Genomic DNA, 21,808 nt, shown 5'->3' with positions numbered 1-21,808 from the left:
AGAAGATGGGAAAGGTAGAATATGGGTCTGTTCGTAAGGAAGACAGAGGAATGAATGGAAACAAGGGCTTTAGTTTTTTCCAAGACTATTTAGTGACCAAAGCACAGCCAGCCCTCCAGGAGGGATCACCAAAAACCAAGCAGGGAGCTGAAGAGTGGAAGGATGTACAAGCAAGCAGTGCTCTACAGGAACCCAAGTACGACAAGAGACAGGAATACAGTGAGATGGGTAGTGGAAGAAATCAGTCTCATCAAGTGGCTATGACATTTGAAGGAAACAAACACAAATGGAAGTAGACAAGAGCTGTGCCTTACTTCCAGTGACTCCTATGGCTACTGTCCCCAGTAGCTGGTAAGATATTCCGTCACATACATGCTCATCTTCAGGTCTTGGCTAGCTATCTAGTGAGACACTGTGGACAGCAACGTCACAATTCTGCACATAACACACGTACCTGCTGTGTCACAAGCTTCACCTTGCTTTCAAGCCCTTACAGACATCCAAATGCTCTCCTCACACTCCTGCATGTCCACACCAGTCTCAGTTCAGAAAGGTTTTCAGCAGCATTTGTTTTCTTCAGAAACAACTTCCTCCCACCTTCTGCCAACAAGGCAGTTCCCACAGAATGAGCCGTTAATAAACTGTTAACTTTTGAAAAGCAGGAGTCTTTTTGAATCCAAGATCAAAAACCCAGATCAGACTGAAGCAAGCAATGCTTGGCAGGGGAGGGGAGCACCTTAATTTCTCCCCTTGTTAGCACTCCACAGAAGTCACTCCCCCTTTCTATCATCCATTGTAGAAGATACTAAAACTTGTTACCCCATTAGGCATTTAAAAATAGGGATGAAAAATGCTCTTAAATAGTTATTTTTAAGCCCACAGAAGGGAAGCTGTGGCCTCTGCCAATGCAATCCCGCTCTGAATCACCAAACTGAAAACCAGGGATGCCTTGAAAGGTTTGTGCAATCTAACACACAAACCAGGTTGTCTTAAATATTCCACCAAACTGTCTGTATAAACACAACATATAGGCAAACAAATCAAACTAGAACATTACTCTGAACCAACTGAGCCACCTCAAATACTTTACATGCACCTGTCGCTCTTCCACCCTGACAGACACTTTTCTGCACTTTTTTCTTGAGTAGCACCAACTTCAAAAGTTCCAGTCTGTGTTTCCGAGTTAGAAGTTATTTAGTTCCAAGGCACTGTTTAGTCAGAATAAATTATGACCAAATTTAGCCAAAAAGGGAAGATAATAGGAGGAGAATTAGGCTTCTTTGTACTCTATTAGCCTGGCATGTTTTAAGAAGTCACACACTTAAGTGTTACATGAGCATCCAAGGCTGGTTTCCCAAACTTCCTCTTCTTCACACCAGTTTGATTGGAGAAGTGACAGAGGCAAAACAGTTGAGAAAAAGCTATCAGAGCCAGCAAAGACGGCCATTCAGTGCCAGGGTCATTGTTAACCGAGCCTGAAGTTTCCATTAAGAACTGTTTCCCCCGAAACGCTAACTGATTTACAAGTGGAAACAAGATTGATGTTTTTTAATATTTACTGAAGCCAAGCTGGCTATAACACATGGAAGTTGCTATGCACCAGTTGTTTTAAGTTAATCTAACACACAGGGAAGGCTAAGAAAGTAGTGGAGTGATGGGGACTTGAGACACACTACAGCTTGCAGTATACACCAAAACTGAGAAGAGGTATGGTGAAATCAAGGCTTCTCTGCATGAGATAGTTCTTAACTCTATTTGTTTTAAACAGCAGAGCCAAGTACAAAGGATGCAAATTACTTCAGCAAGCCAAAAATGTCACTGCCTTATTTACTAACAGCTTTTTTTATCCGACACTGCAAAGACCTACCATTCTTTCTCTATGCAGTAGACCTCAAACATTTTAAAAATAATTTTAATCAAGTTCATGCCTCTAAGTTTTGCCAGCTGTTGAGAAGTGCCTTGAAAAGAGCACTACCGTCACACTGCTGCTGCCCAAACACCTGGCTGGAGTGGTCACTATAAAATTAAAACACACTTCAGATTTCCTTCTGCTCCACAGCAAACAAGACCTATTACAGTTTCTCCCTCCTATTCTGCTGCTCCTTGGTCTAAACATAGAGCAGGACTTGCTGCAGGCTCTGTCCTTCACGTGGAAGGTGGCCAGGATGAAGATCACTACCATTAGTATCTACTGAATATGAAGCTCCAACAAAACAGATCATAAAACCATCATTACACATGGTACATAAACAGCTCCCTGTGGTTTTAGCTTGTGACCTCCAGGGTCAGTTTGCAGTAGTCTTTAAAGGGGTTTGCCAGATCACAAACACATGAATAACTACACCCAGCCCATGCCTAGCATTAACAGGTAACCACCTGAGGTAAGAACTGTTTTAAACACCCATGAACCTGCAAGTCCACCTTCAAACATGGCACACAGTCCTACCCATACATAAGCTTGTTGTGCGTACCCCTGCAGGTCAGTATGCAACATCCCCTTTTCCATATGTTCTTACCTATGGCAGAGGTCAGAAACAACTACTGGTATGAAGCAGCCACGTCCAGGGACCCAAGCAGATAGTAACTGGTTTAAAAGACATTTAGTCAACCACTATTTGGGAGTAATGTCAGGGCAATTACATTGCTGGACAGGCGAAAATTCTCTGATCAGAGGATTCCCTTTCAGATCTTCTCAGGCAAGTGGAAAGAGGCCTGGCTATAGGAACAGCAAGCTACCTTTAATTCTACACACACCCTGCAGTAAGAGAAACAGTTTCCCCTTTTACCATGAAGTTGTCCAGTAAGTCAGACCTATTTGCCTTCCTGACTAGTTACACATTTCCAGTCAGAAGCTGATACATACCACACTTGCAAACTTGTGAGCCTACACTTGCTAAACATTTCACAACCCAGACTAGCAATGTATGCCAATGTTTACGTTAAACCTAGGCCTCATATTGCTAAGACAGCACTTTCAGAAGACAGGCAGGGAGGTTGCACACATTAACACTATTTACAGACTTTCCACTTGTACCTTGAAGTTTGAAACTCACCCAAACTTCTTTATGCTTTCCCACTTTCAGTCGGGTACAGACTGAATCTACCACTGAGTCCACAGCTGTGGCTAACATCAACTCACAGCCCATGTTCAGAAAAATTATCAAATGTTCCCTGCAGCTGACAGCATCTTGAAAGTGTCCTTACAGGGAAAAAAAGAACAACCCAGCATATGGTAAACTTCTGCTTCTCACACCAAGATATCCAAAGCTTGTTTAAATCAATTATTTAAGGCTGCACATTCACACACACCTGTCTTCTTGGACAATGCTCAAAATTCCAGAGCTGCCCAGTTGAGTTTGTTTCTGCACTGTATAACTGTATTGCTAACTAAAAAAAAAAAAAATACTACTATTAACTTGAAGCTAGTGTTAATACTTAACAATCAGCCCCTACAGCCCACAACAATACCAGAGTTCTTCACTGCTGTGTAAGTTAACTAACTATAACCATTGTCTGCTCTTAAAAGTGTCTGACCTGCACTTCAAAATGCCCAATGTATTTCTCATAAATACCAGGAAAAGGGGGACAGGACATTTTCCCAGTTACCTCAGTTGATTTTTTTCCCCCCCTCTCACTTTTTCAGCCAGCAGCGCTCCTCAATGAGGAGTGAACAGCTAATTACATGTTCTCCTTGAAGCATGCACAGTACTTACCTGCAGGGGGAGGGGGAAGATACAAGAAACTCAGCTTTTTGAACCATCTCTAAATACTTCAACTGGCCTACAAACTTGTTATGGGTGTTATTTTCCCTTTAAACACCTTCATTTCTACAACAGACAACAAAACAAGAAGTGACAGCTGACTAGAAAGGGATGGGGAACAATGGTTGTAGACCACTACTGCCAGAGTATAACTGTGAAGGGAACAGAGGGACATGGACATTTGCAATTGCATTATCCCCTCTGATCAGAAAACCCACGAGCAACAGCAATGCAACCCTCTCCCACACCAAATGCCCTTAGATCCACCTAACATGGCCTAGAGCCTTCAGCCAGAGCAGGCCAGCTGATTACAGCTGTTCTCTCATCTTATATCTGTTACTGAACAAACCAATACTTACAGTAATAAGCAGTAATATTTTATTATCACTTACTACTAGTAAGAAGTACTTACTGTTTTTTCTGCCACTAACTTCTTCGCAGCTTCAGGTTCTCACTTTGGTAGCAAGGATGTTTGCTACCTACTCTGCTAGACAGTTTACAAAGCTGTAAAATCAAGTCTGCATATTTTTGCCACAATTCCTGTCCCATAGAGACATCAGACATCTAACCCTCACCTGTAAGTCAGAGCTGTCAATGTCATCTGGGAAGCTGTGGCCCATTTCTCTTCCTTTTTTTTTAAAAAAAACCCTGTTTCTTTCCAACACATGACTTCCCCACAACTCAAGCTTCTTTCCAGTATCTCTTCACTGTTTGCCTCTCAGATGTGAACACTTATCCCTACTTTCTGTTCTCACATTTTAGTACATCCAACCAGCTATAAAAGTCAAACCTATTCCTTATGTCAGGAGGTTTGAAACCCATTAGTAATGGGCTCTCTTTGAAACTGCAAATCACCAACAGTTCTCAAGCCACCACACATTGCAGCAGGCCTTGGTCTACCAAGTCTGCTGAAAGAGTATTTCCAGCTACGAGCTGCAGTTTTGGCTGAATATTATAAGGACAGCATCTGAATGGCCTCAAAAAAAGAAAAAACCTTTATCCCATCATCACAGAAGTTTCCCGCTCATGTGGTTTTAGGTGCCAGAGCAACACAAACCTTCTTGCTGTTTGAAACTAACCAACCTTTCCCAGCAACAGAGCTTCACTGGATGTGTCAACCACCACGGGACTCCCTGGATCCCCAGCCGGAGGGGCACCAGCTCCTGCACTGGCTCCTCGTCCTGGGCTCAGCGGGGGCCGTGTCCCCCAGCACAGGCCCGGCCCCGCCGGCGCCACAGGGCCCAGGTAACAGGCACGGACTGGCCGTGTCACCGGGCTGCGTGAGGACAGCCCGCACGCCGCGGGTCCTGGCCGCAACGCTGGGCTGCTGGAGCGCACCCGGGGGGGAACCTGCCAGGAACAGCCCGATTCGGCTTAAGAACAGCGAGGGTGAAAGCAGCGCCGCTGCACAGGGCCCAGAGGCGGCCCCAGCCCCGCAGCGGGGGAGCCCCCGGCGCCATGACCCCGCCAGGGCGAGCTGAGGTGAGGTGCGAACGCCCCGCTCCCCGCGGGGAGCCCTGAGGGGCCGCTGCCGGCTGCCCCGGCCTCCCGCCGCTATCACCCACCCCCTGGGCTTCCCTCCGGCATGGCGGCGCCCCGGCTTCCCTCAGCGGGGTAGCGGGTGCCGCTATCGCGATATATCGCGCTCACCAGACAAAGTCGTTGCTCTTGTCCTCGTAGGAGTTGATGAGCCCGTTGCAGAGCGGGGTAAGCAGCGGCCTCTTCCTGCTGCTGCCGCCGCCCGCACCGCCACCGCCGCCTCCCGCGGAGGAGCCGCCGCCACCGCCGGGCCGCGCCGCCGCCGCCAGCCGGGCCAGCCCCGCGCCCGAGCCCGACACGGCGGCCGCCACCAGCACAGGCCGCGCCGCCGCGCCGCCCGAGGAGGACGAGCCCGGCGCCATGGCCGCCGAAGAGGAGGAGGAGGAGGAGGAGGAAGAGGAGGAGGCCGGGGTAGCGGCGGGCGGCGCGGCGGGGTGCGGCGGCAGGCGGCTGCCCGACATGCCGAGGCCGAGCCGGGGCGGGCGGAGCGGGGCCGACGGCGGAGCGGCCTCAGCGCATCCCCGCGCGCGGCACCGCGGGAACAATAAAGTTCGTTCAAAGAGAAAAAAAAAAAATTAAAAAAAAAAAAAAAAAGCGAGAGAGAGAAGGGAGGGGGCAAAAAAAAAAACCACCAAAACAAAAAAAACCCAAAAACCCAACAAAACACGCCCGCCCGCGCGTCCCCGGCCCGGCGCTTGTTCAAGCTTTATTGACAGGCGGACAGCCCGCCGCGCATGCGCGGCCCGGGGCGGGGCGGTGCTGCCCTCGGGGCGGGGCGGCGGGGTCGGGCCCGGCCTCCCGGCCGCGGCGAGCCCTGGGCTCCCCGGCGGCTCCGCACGGCTCCTGCGGGCGGGCGTCCCGCCGTGCCGCCGAACCCAGGCCAGCGGCCGGCCGCGCCGGGGGGACCGCGGGCCGGGAGCCCGCCCCGCCGCCCGCCGCTCCTGCCCGCCCCGGTGCAGGCCGCCCCCCGACAGAGACATCGCTCCCTCAGGGACCCTCACCCTCAGCGCACAGAAGTCCCTCGGCGGCGCCGGACTGCGCCGTGCCTCACAGGCCGCTCCCGCCGGCGGCTGTCACCTGGGCCGTGCACCCCGAGGAGCTGCCCTGTGCCTGCACGGCTCACCCCGGGTACCGAACGCTGTCCAGCTCCGCGGAAAGGCCTCCAGTAGTGAGTTAACGGCTTTCGCCGGGCTTCAGCCAGCTCCCTTCGCTGCCTGGGCAGGCAGGGATCCCAGTGACATGGCCCACGGCGCGTCCCTGCTTCCCTACAGTAGCCCGTGATTTTACAGAAGCCAGGGCAGACTGCTTTCTGCATTAATTAATGAATAAAGTTCATTTATGAATTAAATAAACGAATGAATAAATGCATACAGTTCATTTATTCATTAAGTTAATGAATGAAGTGTTAATGAACAATGCCTCAGAGATGTTTTGGGTGTGAGGGAAAATGTCATCCCAAGACCCTGACTTCTGCAAGCCAAACAGAAGGGCTTATGGACCACGGCACTTGGCAAAGCCAGAAGTACTGCACAGAGATACCTGTTCCCCATAATTTCTCTTCCAGCAACCCATAGAAACGTATTGCCTGCTTTGCATTGAGTAACTGTATTGTCTACAGTCAGCTTTACCTGTCTAGGGTTAAAGAGGCAGCTGGCGAAACACTAGGGCATTCCCTGAGGATGGTAATCCTAAACCCAGGTATGGGAAAACGCCCAGAGAGATCAGCTCTGTGGCACTCCTCCCAGGGAAGACAGCAGAGTGAGCTTTCAGTGGGCTGTAAAACCAGTATGAGAGCTGGTAAAACTGGTCTGAGAGAAAAAAAAGGTGGCTTCAGGTAGGCAGTGTTGGTCAGGAGACCTCTCTGGCATGCAGCAGGGTGGCAGGGACAGAGGATCACAGGTGTCCCAAAGAGAGCACAGGGAAACGCTGCTCCTGATTCACTCTGGAGATGCTGCTACACATGGAGAGCTGTGGAGTGCCCCTCTTGACATCTCCTCTCAACTTCTGCTTGAATACCGTTGGGTATTTGCCTCTGTGTATTTATCCCTAATGGTGGGGGGTGGGGGGGTGGGGGGGAAACAAACCAAGACAAAACAAAACCCAAACTGTCTCTCTGAGGAATGTTAGTGTGTAAACATGGATCTGTGCAAGACAGAAAATACAAAGGCAGCTTCTTTTTGAGATCCAGGTCAGTAGTCTTACCTTTACAAGTTGACATCTGCCATTATAGTCACTCTCATGATTTAACTCTGTTGCTGTTATTAAAAAGTTTCCTTCTTAGAGTTTTTGAGGTTCTTTTTAGTGGTTTGGTTTGGGTTTTGGTGGGGTTTTTTTAGCTGTTGTCTTCCCCTGCTTTCTATAAATAGCCTTCTGACTGGCAGGTCTCCATAAAGACACTGAAACATATCAATTCCCCCTGTTTTCAGTGGGAGCAAAAAAGAACTGTCTAAATTTGAGCCTGTCTGTTTGGGTCTGTGTGCATCATATTTCCTATTGCTAAGAGAAAGCAAAGTCTCATTTCCTTGTCTTTCAGAGGGACCAAAAGCTTTATGGATGAGTGTCTGCAATGCAGTAGTATTGGCAATAGGACATCTAGATGCTTCACACGTACTGAAATACTGGCTGATCCTTGAAAAGTCTTGCCATTCCTGACTGTGCTTCAGGGAGGAAAAAATGACACACATAAATGCTGTTAAAGATCAAATATGTGCCCACTTATGGCCTTCACAACAACACCTACACCCACAGGCCTGGCAGCAAGTGTGGCATCCAGCACTTTCAGCACCGAAGGACCAAATCCCTAATACCTGAGCTTCAGGATATAATTCTGAGCTCTTGGAGGCCCTCTAAGCAAAGACCTTCTCTTCACTGCCCTGATGCATACTGAACAGCCTCAGGCTTCTGGAGATATTTTTTTCCTGGGGTTACCTTGCATTACCAGTTCCAAGATCAATGTTTGCAGCCTGAGGGAAGATTAGATGCTACTTCCTCGAGATGCCTGTGCATTGTAGTGAGACAAAGGACATGGATAAACTCTCCCAGTTTTAAAGTTCACTGTGGATGGAGCACTGCTGGGTCAGGTATCTTCCAGGCCCTGTTAGCATGAAATGAGGTCTAAGAATTCATTTGATACAGTCCAAGTATCGACAATGCTGTTATTAGATCCTATGGCAGGGGTACCAGAGTGAAACATGATATATCAGCTGTAAGAGTTTTTTTCATAGAACTGTAGAATGGTTTGGGTTGGAAGGGACCTTCAAGATCCCCTAGTTCCACCCCCTGCCCTGGGCAGGGACACCTCCCACCAGACCAGGTTGCTCCAAGCCCCGTCCAGCCTGGCCTTGAGCACTGCCAGGGATGGGGCATCCACAGCTGCTCTGGGCAACCTCTGCCAGTGTCCCACCACCCTCACAGTAAAGAATTACTTTCTAATATCTAATCTAAATGTACCCTCTTTCAGTTTAAAACCATTGCCCCTTGTCCTATCACTACAGGCCCTACTAAAAAGCTTGTCCTCATCCTTACAAGCCCCCTTCAAGAATTGAAAGGCCCCTTTCTCCTCGGAGCCACATCTTCTCCAGGCTGAATAAACCCAATTCTTTCAGCCTGTCTTCAGAGGAGAGGTGCTTCAGCCCTCTGATCATGTCCCTGTGTCTCCTTCAGCCAGCAGCGTGTCAGATGCTTGCACCTTCTTGCGGTTGGGATCCCGCATTGAAGCACAACTCCTGATGAGTTCAGGACAGACTGGGGTTTCTTGGTGTGAGGACATCCATCTGCGCCCTGGTGTAGGTCTTTTTATTTTCAGTAGGTCTTTCTGGGGTCCTGTTTAGGCTCAAATCTGCCCCCAGAAGACTGCTTGTGTTTCCTTGCTTAATCTGGAATTACCTTTGTGTCTCCTCTTAAAGGAGATGTCTATCTGCCTTCAAAGGTGTGTGGAGCACAGCAAGGCAAACACCTCCTGCCCAGCCGGTAAACATGACCCATTCCTGACTGGCCTAACCCTTAGGCTGAAAAAAAATCAGTTACTCTGGGTAAGATGTCTCCAGCTACAGCCCTTAGTGGTTACTTTATACAAAGTATAGGTTTCTGACAGACATACATTTTGGAAGACTGGCTGTAGTAATCTGCTTTTATTTTTCTCTGTTTTCCAGCCTCTGAAGCCGGTTGATGACTGTGTCCCTATGAAGTACCAGTTCTGTGCAAAAAGGGATGATGATCTCTACCCGTGGCATTAAAGGAAGGAGCAGATAAGAACTGCCTATAGATGAATGAACCTTAATAGCGATATAGATCCTGCTCTTCTGGGTACATAAATCCTACTTATTATAAGCCCTGAGTTTGTGACTTTTACGACTGCGGCTCCATTTACCTGCGCAGTTGCAGCTGTGATACCCAGTGGTAGCACAGTTGCCGAAAACATTAAGGGCACTCTGCATGGATCACCATGCAGCAAGACTGAGACTTCTTCCGCACAGAGCGATGTGTCAGCCAGATGTTTGTGGGAAGTGACAGTCACCTTCCGGGCTCTGTTCCTGACTGCTGATGACTTATGAGGAAAATTACTTCTGTTTCCGTTTCTGAGCCCGTTGCTACCACCTAATTTCCACCGGGATCCGTTAGTCTGTTCAGGAACGCAGCAGCCCCCGCTCAGAACAGCCACCCTGGCTTGAGAATTGCTGCTCCAGAGGTCATTAGAGTCCTTTATTAATAATCATTGCATTAACCTCCCAGCTAGCCAGTGACAGAAATGCCATTTCTCCCATTTTATAGCTGAGAAAAATGAAGCGTGGACAGATTCATCACCTGGTTACAGAGTCGATGGGAACTCTTAATGCTCCATAAATCTGAAAATTAGGCTGTCAGCAACTTCTCCTAAAGAAACCTGCAGCAAAGCTATCCAGGGGACCCAGTTCCTAACCATCAGGTACGCTCCCTCCCCAGTTTACTGGGAGAAACCTGGACACTTCTCCCTGAATTTGAATTCCTGCAGTGAGACACAGGTGTGGGGATCTGGAGGGCATGGTCGGGCAGGGAAAGAGAGCTCAGGACTCCCTGCCCACAGCAGACACATCTGCTCTGCAGGGCAGCAGTACCCACTTGCTACGTGCACAGGGGAGGGCCTCTGAGGAAAGGGCGCAATGCACTTAATGATGGCGTTTTGACAGAGGGGTAGGAGTTAATGGCTCTTGTAGCAACTCAGGTACATGCACAGTCATCACTTGAAACTTGACTGTGAGAAAATATTTGCTTATTAAAATACTCAAACTAACTCAGGCTGCATGGGATATGAGGGCAGCAGGAACTGGGGGGACTGGTTTTGGTTTTTTTAATTTCTTTTCTAGTTCAGTAATGCAGAAGCAAGTAGTGGCAGGAAGGAAGATGCTTAGCGACATCTATTATAGTTAAGATTATACAGAATTATTAAAAAAAAAAGGATTTCTTTCAATGCTTTATAATAACACCTTTGCCACCTGCAGATGGAATTTTATGCACTGGCCTTAGGCTAACTCCAAGTTGGTGTAGAGATTTTGAGCAAAAATGTTGTAACCATTTTCAGAAATGAAGAATCAGCAAAATAAAATATTAACATTTACTGCTATGTTTAAAAAGCTCTGATCCTTTAAAGCAAAAAACAAACAAACAAAAAAGTGTCTGGGAGAAATGTCACCTTTACACTGCAAACTACATCATTCAGGTCTTCTGAAGAGGCATTTGACTTGATAGAACTAAAATGAGGTTTAAATCATTTGGTGATTCTTCTGTAATGAAATACTGTCTCCAAAGTTTCCAGGCGCTACAAAGACCCCAAAAGAAATGCACATGCAACTGCTGTTTCAATGTGTGTGCATTGAAGCAAAGCTACAGAGGAGCTTGACTTCATTTCTGACCTACACAAGCAGAAATACCTGATTCACTGCTCAAAATTATGAAATTTCCTTTAGAAGTGAAAAAGGAAGATACCATCTTGTTATTAAACACCGCACTGTAATGCATGTGCCCGGGGGTAGAGTGAAGGTTCTCTTATGGCACGTCCTTTTGCTCTGAGTCTTTGACCTTGTATTCAAAGAGTGGGCTTTCTAGGAAAATATTAACCAAACCCTCCACTTGGCATAAGCCGAGCTAGAGGTAGTTTCTCTCCCACACGTGCTTGGCCCAGCCTCGGCTTGTGCAAGCCCAGGTCGGTCTCAGGACGCTGCAGCTCTGCCGAAGTTTGCTGTTTCTCATGCACTGCAGTAGCGAGGCGAGGCTGCTCCTTACCCAGCGTAGCTGCTACCGTTGACACCCCCTAAAACCTGGCCAAGCTCAGCCCCTGCTATGGTTCCCACTCTCAGCTAATACACTATGCCTAAATACAGACATGATCAAATTCATTCCTTCTGTAACTGCACTAATCCTTTTAATAAAGATGAATTCGGCATCTCTGTCAAGGGTGATTTCTTTCCCACAAAATATGATTGACGCTGAAGTAGTTTATGTGCCCTTATAGTATGGAACAGGTCTATTTAGTGGCTTGCAATTGTTTTTTGGAGCGTTAACATGTGCTGCTCTCTCCTGTGAACTTCCCCCGTTATGTTACAGACAGCAAAAGTCATCTGTCTTCAGTGTTGCCACCTGCTAGGATTTACTGCATGGCTTGTGAGCGCTGATATTTTCTTGTAGCCCCGGCTGCCTAGATTTGGTGTTTCCCTGAGCCACGTTGCTCTGCAGTATTTTTAGGGAAGTGCGTACCTGGTCTTTGCGGTTATAGGGGCAGACTGGAAAAAGTGAGCTGTAAGATTCAGGAAGTGAAACACATATAGAGAAATCTATTTCAAATTTCAGTATTTTCAAGCCTATTGAATGACTATATTAAGGTTGACCAGCCTGAATATTTTCCAGTCCACTTTCATTCGTTGGGGTTGGTGCAGATCAGTGGGTTTTGAAAAAATTGCCCTTCTAGGGAAGGCAGCTACCAACAAGGGCATTTCAAGGTGTGATCCACTGAACTACTGACGGTTTGCAGCCTGGGAAATTTCACACTGCCCTGTTGCTTCTGCCAAGGATGAACTCTGCCCGCACAGGTGAGCTTCTCCCTCTAGCCCACGTGCTATTCTTCATTGCCCAAATCAAACCCGTGCTGGGCACAAGGAAATATCTGGTGCATCTCCTCCTTCAAGTAGGAAGGAAAATGATGTCTCTGCTGGTTATCTGGTGAGAAAAATTATCCTAAGGCCTTTGCAGTTGGCAATAAAAGTTGCTGTCTGAACCGACCTGAAGATGCCTGTGAGCTGACAGGTATGCACCACTCCTGCCCTCAGCTCGCTGCTCTGCTCTCCTGCATCACCTCTGCCACCTGCAGCCCAGGATGACCCACCACGATGCTGTCTTGTCACCCACAGGCCAGAAACAACAAGGGTTTGTTATGATTAAAACCCCCAAAGTTCTGCCTGCTCTCATCCCTCCCTGCGCATGTGACCAGGGAAATGCGGTGTGATGCCCAGGCTGAATGCCAGGGACTACGCACAAAACTCAGCACCTCACCACCCCTGGCCCTCACCCACTGACCTACTCTGACACCCTAACCCAGCCAGGTGTCCTTTTCACTTTTACTACCCCCATACATTTCTTTACCCCCAGGTCCAGCCCTGCAGTCCCCAGACGTGTGCGTGTATCACTCTCTGTGATACCTGATCACTGTGTAACCACCGTGCTCTTACAGCTGATTTTTTTCTCCTTCAATCTAAAGTGGGAGAAAGATGGGCAGGTGTCAAATTCTCTACGTCTCCCCCCATATGAACATGGATGGGAGCAAAGTCCTTGCTTAGTGCCTGCTTTGGAAGCAGATTCCCATGAAAAGCAAGGAGCCAACAGCTCTGTCACTGTGGAGGTGGGCCCCAGGGTCTGACCTCCAGCAGAGAAATAGTGGAGAGGCAGGAAAAAGGAGGGTGACAGGACAACTTAAGCTCTGCCCCTGCATGCAGCACTGTGCCACCTGCCAGGACCCTGGGGGCACCAAAAAAGCCTTGGCCCAGGTGCTGTATTGAAAGTCAAGCCTGAGCTTCTTCCCTTGCGTGGGATGTAGTGCAAGAGTGCCTATCCCTAGTGCTGCCTTCTGGCTGGACCTGGTGCCTGTGCTGTAGGCAGCTGGTCCCTAGTCCTGCCTCTGCTGCTGCTGCTCCTGGATGCACCTAGGGCCGGACTGCTTTGCTGTGCCTGGGAGTGTGGATGGACCCGGTCACCAGCACCCGGCCCTGCCTGCTGTGCTCACGCTGCACCTTGCTGGTGGGTGCCCTGCTGTGCTGGGGTCACCCGCAGCTCCTGGCTTGTCCCCCTGCATGGGGCAGCCCTCTGCTCCCTGACATTAGCAATTGCAGGTGTGGCTGTGCCCTGGCTGCTTCTCCTGCCTCCTTTCTCTTTGCTAAGCTGGGCTGATGGCAGGTCACAGGGGTCAGTGCTGCAAGGACGCCCCCCAGAAGAGTCCGCTGCTGGCTTTGGGTAAGCTGGCAGGTGGCTGGCAGAACTTGCTTGTGTTCCTTCAAGTTTCCTGGTACCTTTTTCAAACTAGAGCTTGAAAAAAGCGTTCTGTGGCCTTGTTGCCCCCTTTGAGCGACTGCAGCACCCCTGCACTGCCTTGCTTGCCCTGTCCCAGCCCCTGCCCGCCCAGCCCTGCTTGAGGCAGGGCACAACTTGGGCTTTTGTGGCCAAGGGCCTGCCTGGAGGAGCTGCCCTCGCTGGGACAGCCTTCAGCCCAGGAGCTGAGAGTGGGTTCGTGGCAGTAACATTCTGAAATGCTTTATTAGCATCAGGGGATCAGGCGGGGAATGGGGAAACCCCCCAGGCTCCAGGAGAGAGGGTGGGTTTGGGAGACCTGCTGCTTCTCACTACCAGTGTTTACCATCAGAGGGCAAGCTCAGCCCAGGCGAAGATGCTCCATGTGCGGTTACTGCAGCCTGCTGCTTCCCAGAGCCAGCTCTGCCAGGGCTGCTGCTGCCAGGTAATGACAAAGGAAAGGGAGGCCATTTACCGTTCCTCTCTCGGGGGACAGACCCAGCTTCCCATCTCTGCCTGCTGCCAGGAAGGGCTCTGCTCTCCAGTTCCCCTGAGAGAAAATCTTGCTTTGCAGGAACAACCCTGACCGCAGTGAGTGGCCAGGATGATGCTGTGAGCTCCAAGTCAGATCAGTTTAATGCAGAAGAGATTCCCAGAAAGCAGCAGGTTTGTGCTTTGGCATCCCAAATACAATACAACCTTCTTTACCCTCTCCTCCTGCAGCAGAAATTGTATTTATGGCTGAGAATAGACTTTGAGCAGCAAGTGGAGAAGTTGTGCTGGCTGGCACTTGCTTTCTATCCAACATCTTGCTGCTCTCCAGAGCCACCAGTGAGCGTGGCTGCAGGGCCCCAGCAAAACTAGTGGCATTAAGGTAACCTCTATGGGAGTGGTGCCCCTCAAGTGCTTCAGATGCATCATAGAAGAGCAAAGAAAATTGCTTTACACTGCTGCAGCTCTGACCTCTCCCAGGAGCCCCATGTGCTGGCATGTGGTCTCTGCTGCCAGCCCAAGACCCTCCATGCTTCCCAGGGCATTTGGTGAGGATTTACATCTTGCCAGCTCCCCCCTTTGCCTCTTCCAATGAATCTCAGTTTTAATCCACACCCCCCTCGTTGCCCAGAGTCGTCCTTTAAAAAGCCTGACGCTGGAGAGCTTTTCAGAGGGGAATAATGAACCAGACGCTTTCCCCGGTGTCTCTCTTTGTTTTTACAGCCATGGGTCTCCCCTGAGGACAGAGAGCCCTTTGTACTATATGGGGTCCCCTTACAAAAGGGGGCTTGTGAACAGAGCATCCTCCCATTGGGTACCACACCAAATTGTGGGGTGTTTTTTTCTCCACCTGCCCTCCTAGGCAAAGCCAGTGTAAAAACCCTTTCTGCATGCAAGGGACTGAGCCAATAGCTTTAACCTTGGAGATGCATGATGCATGCATGTAGCATCGCCTGGTGCCATCATGCTGCCCGCCCTCTGCCTAGCTGAAGGGTGAACAAGGGGTTAACCTGGTTGTCATCTTCTCCCCTGCCCAGTTGATATTGGAGTCAAGCCACATTTCATTCTCTAGATGGCTGATAATTGAATAAACTCTGCATCTCGAGTGAATTTAAAACCAAGACAGGAGCTCTCCCCACCAGAAGTCGATACGTTTTTGCTAGCAGGGATTTTTGTCTGGAGTTAATGCTGCAGCTGCCTCCTCCAGGGGACGAGGGCATGCTTGCAAGCTGTCGATTTTGCCTTATACTGGGCTTTAAATTTAGGTCTCTGTGCATAAGGGAGATCCCTATTTCTATTCCCTGCTAAGGGTGAAATCTAGGGCTACAGCCTCCAATGGCCTTAAAACTGTTCAGCCTTAAATAACTTGCTGATGGTTTGGTCTTGCCCAGGTAATACAGGGAAAGGAAGGCAGAGGGCTGCCCGCATCGCTCAGGTGCCCGACTCTGCTTAGATCCCAGTGCAGATAGAGGAAAGCAATGTGATGCAGCTAATTAACATAATGCTAATTAAATATTGGGTACTCCTCATGTACCCTTTGCAATAAATCACTCTTAGTTTCAGGTGGCGAATTCTCTCACTGTCACTTAATATATGGATGCACCACGGACCTAAAGAAATCCGTCTCCTGCAAAGTTGAAACGGGTGATTTACTGAGCTGTTTAAAACATATTTGCCTTGGTCCTTCTTTGTATTCACTCTTCACAGATATTCAAACAAATGCCTTTGAGTCTGGGAACCAGCAGCTTTTTGGCACGTGTTCATTTTGCAAACAGGGGCATTCACACCAGAAACGCAGTTCTAGGATTTCAGAGCCACGTGGTGGGCAGACAGAGATGTGCCATGCAATCTGTGCCCCATCAGAAATACCTGGCGCAGCTCGTGTTTCAAACTTCACTGAGCAAAATAATTGCACGGAGCTGTTTACTGTCAGTCTGCTGACTGCATGTTATTAATAGGAGAGATGGAGTGAATAATTAGGATTAATGACTAAATTAGAGAAAGTTGTCATCTATTCATGAAGAGTTTGCAGAGAGAGGCACTGTTCAACAATTAAACTGGTAGGGAAAAATGATTCATTCCTCTTTGCAAACATGCTTTACGTTATGCCAATACATAAACACCCACACCTGGCCCAATGTTGAGACTCCAGCTTCCCCCAGCCCCATTTTGGTGCTCAGGCTGGTGTGATGTGATTGCCAGAGGTGCTGGGGATCCCCTGCTCTGCTGAGCTTCCCTACCAGGCTTCGGATCTGGCCATCTGTAGGAAGGCAGGGGCATCTATTTTAAAGTCTGAATTGTGGTCTGAGGATCGTAGAATGGTTCGGGTTGGAAGGGACCTTCGAGATCCCCTAGTTCCAACCCCTCTGCTGTGGGCAGGGACACCTTCCACTAGACCAGGTTGCTCCAAGCCCCATCCAGCCTGGCCATGAACCGCTCCAGGGATGGGGCATCCACAGCTGCTCTGGGAAACCACTTCCACTGTCTCACCATCTTCCTTGTATCTACCACAGATCTACCCTCTTTTAGTTTAAAGCTGTTACCCCTTGTCCTGTCACTACAGGCCCTGGTTAAAAAAATATAAATCCATCTCCATTTTTCCTATAAGTCCCTCCTAGCTATTGAAAAGCCCCAACAAGATGTCCCCAGAGTCTCTTCTTTCCCAGGCTGAACAACCTCAACTCTGTCAGCCTTTCTTCAGAGGAGAGGTGTTCCAGCTCTTGGGTAGTTTTGGTGACTCTCTAAACAGGTCCATGTCTGTCTTGTACTGGGGACCCCAGAGCTGAACATATTACTCCAGGTGAGGTCTCACGAGAGCAGAATAGAGGGGGAGCACGCCCTCCCCGGGCCTGCTGGCCACGCTGCTGGTGGTGCACCCAAGGCACGGTTGGCTTGCTGGGTTATGCTGGCTCATGTCCAGTTGTCACCCACCAGCGTCCCCGGGTCCTTCTCTGCAGGGCTGCTCTCAACCAGTTCATCCAGATTTGGGCTTCTGTTTTGGATGCTGACAATCAGTTTGTGGAGTTAGAAGAAACTTAATGTTTTCTGCTGCCCCAAATACTGCAAACTCATGGTGTGACTATGGTAAAACTAGCCAGAATGGGGACACCAGGAGGCTGGGGCTGTTGCACCAAGAGTGGAAAAAACTGAGAAGACGGCACAGGAACAGACTCCAAAGACACCCAAAACTGTTAGAAAAGGAATAAACTGTGTCTTGAGGAAAAGGCAAGGAGTGATTGGGTTAAAAACTCCAGCTAAGGAGTTAGGAAGAATGGAGGAAAGAGCTTTCTGCCAGGAAAAATCAGTGAAGCACTGGGAGATGTTGTGGGGAGTCCCCGTGGCTGACAGAAGGATCCAGCCTTGCTGCTGAAGCACCTATAGAGAAATGCCAGCTGAGGTTTGCCCCATGACCTGGGATGGCCCACCAGTTCCTCCCCCACTTCTGGCTGAAGGTGCTTTGTCCTTTCTCACGTAGCAACTGTGGAGGATAACACGTGGAACTAGACGTGGATGTTCAGACAGTGGGGGAGGCTTGCAAAGGCCCAAGTAGGCGCCAAGGGGTAGGACTCACTTTAGCTAGCTTCAGCCATCCAAAAGCTGTTGCCCAAGATCCCTCAATTACCAAAGGACTGAACAAGCAACTGTCTGAGAGTGATTCATCCCTTCTGCTCCTCAAATATCTGGGATACATCAACCTCTGGACCGAACTCTTGCTCGTCCCACCAGAGAGGGAGCCTGGGTGATTTGCTTGCTTTAGACAACCAAGCCAACCAACCAGCCTCACAGGTACCTGAGGTGAGGTGAAGTGAATTCAACCTGAGCATTACAAGGATTTTCCATGGAACTGCCCAAGCGAGGCCAGGTACCCAGGGGTCTGCTCAACCTGTACAAACCCTCCTTAGACTGCACCAGGAGTTATAGATTGACCAATGTCAATATACCAGCCCTCATGCACACTTACCTCTCCTCAATCACCCTCTGCCTGCAAACCCTTTTTTTTTTTTTTGAGTCTGGTTCTCACCAAGGCTGGGGAACTGCTGAAAAAGGTCATCCCACAAAAGTTCACTTCATATGTTTAAATCCATTTGTTTCCAGGCAGGAACTGTACTCGGGGTGCTCACTATCCCAAGAACTGTTGAGCCAACTAATTTTCTGGTGGGAAAGCCTGCCAGCGTGTTGAAGGCTGAGGGAATTCTGTGGAACACGTTCAGAAAGCAAATGATTGATTCATCATCGTCGGTGGTGGAGAACTGATTCCAGGAATTATGCATGTGCCAAGCTGAAGCTTGTTGAAGCCAGGGAAAAGGGATCCTTGAATTCGGGTCATCAGTCAGCACAGGGAAACACATGGAGGTCCTGGTACAGGAAAGCTTAACTTCCAGCGTGTGCTCAAGCCTAACTAACCTCCGTTAACGTCAACGGAGATAATATTAAACATGAGGTCAAGATTTTGGATAAGAATGGTTTATGGCCTGGAGGCTTACGTGGAGAAGAAGGTCAGGCCAATGAGCTGGGGTGTTTGATACTGAGGAATCTAATCAAGGAGCTCCTGCGTAAGCTGCCGCATGAATCAGGGAATAATTCGGGATAACAGACACATCTGAGTAATTCATGACCTACTGGCAGACGATTCACACAGACAGGCAACATTCATCACTGACGTTATTTCTTGCAGAGGTCTTCTTGGGAGGCTTATGGGTCTGTGGGTGGCTCCATCTTGGTGGAGTTCATCAAGGGAGAAGCTGGGAGCAGCTGGGACCACAGGGACACCCTGGCATGCGTTGCTGTATGGGGGCAGAGCTGGTCCTTCACCCACCAGCAGCCCAAGAGCCATTGTGCAATAGGTGCTTTGGGCAAAGAGGGACCCTCAGGTTTTTCAAGCTATCCTTGAGAAGAAGGGGATCAAGGTGAGGTGTGGGGGACATTACTGTAGACCCTGTATCCTGTCCCTGCTCCACCACACACCTCCTGTGTAATCATGTTTAGACCTGCTTTATAACCTACTTTCCCACCTGGAACATCAGTGCAAGTCTCTGCTTTCAGCTCCCAACATTGTCTGGGAGATCCATCAACCTGCTGTTCACCAGGAGTCATCATGAAACAGTCAGCACCATAAATATGGAGGGAGCCTAGCCTGGAGCTCTAAAACTTGAAGTCAAAGCATAAGACTGAAAATCTGGAGAAAACCAAGCTTCATTATCGCTGTTCATCACAAAACTAGTTTTCCAATAGCTAAATACCCACTCCCCACCCTCCCACCCCCCGCAGTGACATGCTGCCATGGGATAAAATACCCACCTTACCTCTCCAGCCCGGACACACACCGATGCTATGGCACTTCAGCTGTATCTACAGTTCGGGTTGTGGTTTGCCATGCTGTATCTGAGATACCGCATCAAACAGGGAAAGGTTTGAGCCTGACACCATCAAATTCCTGTTTGACAGTGAAATGGCAGTGCTTTTCGGGAGCTTCCTTTGGGTGCACCATACCTCTGCCCATCTTCATGGACCAGGTGACTCCAGGCAGTGCCAGGTACCCCAGAAACAGGAGATCCCTCTGCCCCTTGGGAGACATGGTCCAGCTGTTCCACCCAGCTTGAAGACACAAAGGGGAGAAGGAGGCACCAAGCTGTTGGCAGATGAGGTAGGAAGAAAGTATCATGGGGCTGACATGGCTGGGTTGCACCTGGAACACCACCAGGGAGGCAAGGGACAAGGAGAGCTTCCTGAGACCCCAACAGGAGACCTGCACTGACTCCAAATGCACAGGGAAATCTGCTCCAAAACAGTCATCTGTGCGACTGGTGATTTGCCAGAAAGTCTTAAAAAAAGTAAAATAATTCCAAGCACAGCTGGAGACAGAATCAACAGGGACAAAGAGTATCTTCACTGCGTTTGTATGGTCAGCATCAGGCCTGGAGATGCTAGAATAAGGAAGAAAAAGAAAGTAATCGCTTTTATTGCCCTGGAAAGCACAGGAAAGGGAGGCAGCAAGTCAGGTCCCTGCTCAAGTTTGGTCAGGGCGTCACTGGGCTCTTGCAGAAGATATGAAAGGACTTGCAGCCATCCTGCTCACCCTCTCCTTCTGCGGGATGTACCAGCACAGCCCCCATGCCACCATGCTGGCACCCACCAGGCACCCAGCCACCTCCCTGCAATGGGATGGAGCATCTTGCTTTCCCCAAAGGGCTCCCTCCTGGCCTTGGAGATGGGGAGTAGCTCGGGGCAGTACAGATCTCCTCATCCTCACCTCAGGACGTGAACATGGACCCGATTTTTGTGCATGTCTCCCAATTTTTGTGCATCGTTTGTACCATTGTTGGTGCTTTGGACCCTCCTGCATGGGAACTGTGCTCTTTCCCTGCTAGCTGGCATCTGCCTGCATGCCCCAGCGTGGCAGATAGACATCGAGCGGTTTCCACTTAGCTTTAAGAGTGCCTATAAAAAGAGCTTGACAAGATCAAATGCTAATAGAGAGGTTTTCTGAAGGTTGAAACTGATCTGCTCGAGGGCATTTGTGACGGGGAGATGCCAGAAGAAACCAAATAACCAGTGCATTGTGGAGTAAATCATTTGATCTTAAATATTCTCCAGGAAGGGATCCTATGAGGGGGGAAAAAACCCTGCTAAGTGCTTGGAAAGCTGTTGCTCTTCTAAATCTCCCCTTTGCTGCAACATGTGTAGAGCATTGCCATCCAAAGCTATGGATGACAAGCGGGTCTCTGTGGGGGACTTACTTCCCCAAATCTGTCTGAACCATGTAAAACTTCAGCACCCACATCATCCTGCCCCCGTGACATCCATGGATGGTGTGGAAAGCCCCCTCCTGCTGCTTGTATACTTTGGTGCCCCCCCCCCCCCCCGCCCCTTTTTATATCTGAAGGGGCAGCAAACAGTCCCCTGGCCCCTCGATGGCTGGAGAAGTTTTGGTCGCATCCTTGAGTACTAGCCCTCCTCACAGTGGGCAGGAAGGTCCTACCAGCAGAGCTACAGCCCCCTGCCACCCAGCAGCAGCACAAAGCAGTGCCCATCTCTTACATGGGCTGGCTGGGTGTCAGTGTTGGCTGCTGGGGGTTAGCTCAGTGCAATTCAACCTGAACCATGGTGTCTGGGAAGAGGTTCACAGGTTGGTCCTTGATTTCTCTGAAACGGGGATAAGGATGTCAGTATTGCTCCTCCAGGACAGGGATCAAGAGTTGTAGCAACAGCAGGGCAAGCTGGAAACACCAAAATGGCTCATTCGAGCCCTGCCAGCATCTGTGTCCTCCCCCTGGGTGAGGATGAGTGTCTACACGAACAGCACCCATATAACTGGAGCCATCGGGTTTTACCTCTCATGAGCATCTAGGTGCAACTCTCCCAATTTCCAGTCCACACTGGTGGACAAAGGCTCCATCTCCACTGATTTTTTTCACAGGGTAGATGCTGAGCCAAAAATGGCCTCAGTCCTGCTAGCATCATACCACGGCTGAGCCAGGCCGTCTGTT

General features: G+C 49.4%; 1 protein-coding gene and 1 long non-coding RNA gene across 8 annotated transcripts in view; one reads left to right on the top strand and one right to left on the bottom strand.

Moving 5' to 3' along the window:
- Positions 1–6,023, bottom strand: part of COP1 (COP1 E3 ubiquitin ligase) — a 127,862-nt gene extending 121,839 nt beyond the window's left edge. For all 3 annotated transcript variants that reach the window (XM_037403678.1, XM_037403679.1, XM_037403681.1), the window contains exon 1: positions 5,412–6,023. In XM_037403678.1, the coding sequence (XP_037259575.1) occupies positions 5,412–5,761 (350 nt within the window). In that variant the 5' untranslated portion in view covers positions 5,762–6,023. The remainder of the gene's footprint in view (positions 1–5,411) is intronic.
- On the top strand, positions 6,022–11,722 carry LOC119155270. 5 transcript variants are annotated; one of them, XR_005106662.1, is made up of 4 exons: positions 6,022–6,468; positions 8,964–9,085; positions 9,206–9,331; positions 9,452–11,722. It is a non-coding gene; the product is annotated as an uncharacterized LOC119155270 (long non-coding RNA). The 5 variants fall into 5 exon arrangements; XR_005106660.1 differs by lacking the exons at positions 8,964–9,085; positions 9,206–9,331 and adding an exon at positions 7,834–8,380 and having other exon boundaries at positions 6,022–7,488; XR_005106663.1 differs by lacking the exon at positions 8,964–9,085 and having other exon boundaries at positions 6,027–6,468.
- The last annotated feature ends 10,086 nt before the right edge of the window (positions 11,723–21,808 follow it).

The sequence above is a fragment of the Falco rusticolus genome, chromosome 11 (genome assembly GCF_015220075.1).
Source record: "Falco rusticolus isolate bFalRus1 chromosome 11, bFalRus1.pri, whole genome shotgun sequence".
NCBI lineage: Eukaryota > Metazoa > Chordata > Aves > Falconiformes > Falconidae > Falco > Falco rusticolus.
Note: the sequence above shows the minus strand (reverse complement) of the source record. Positions and strands in the feature narration are given on the sequence as shown.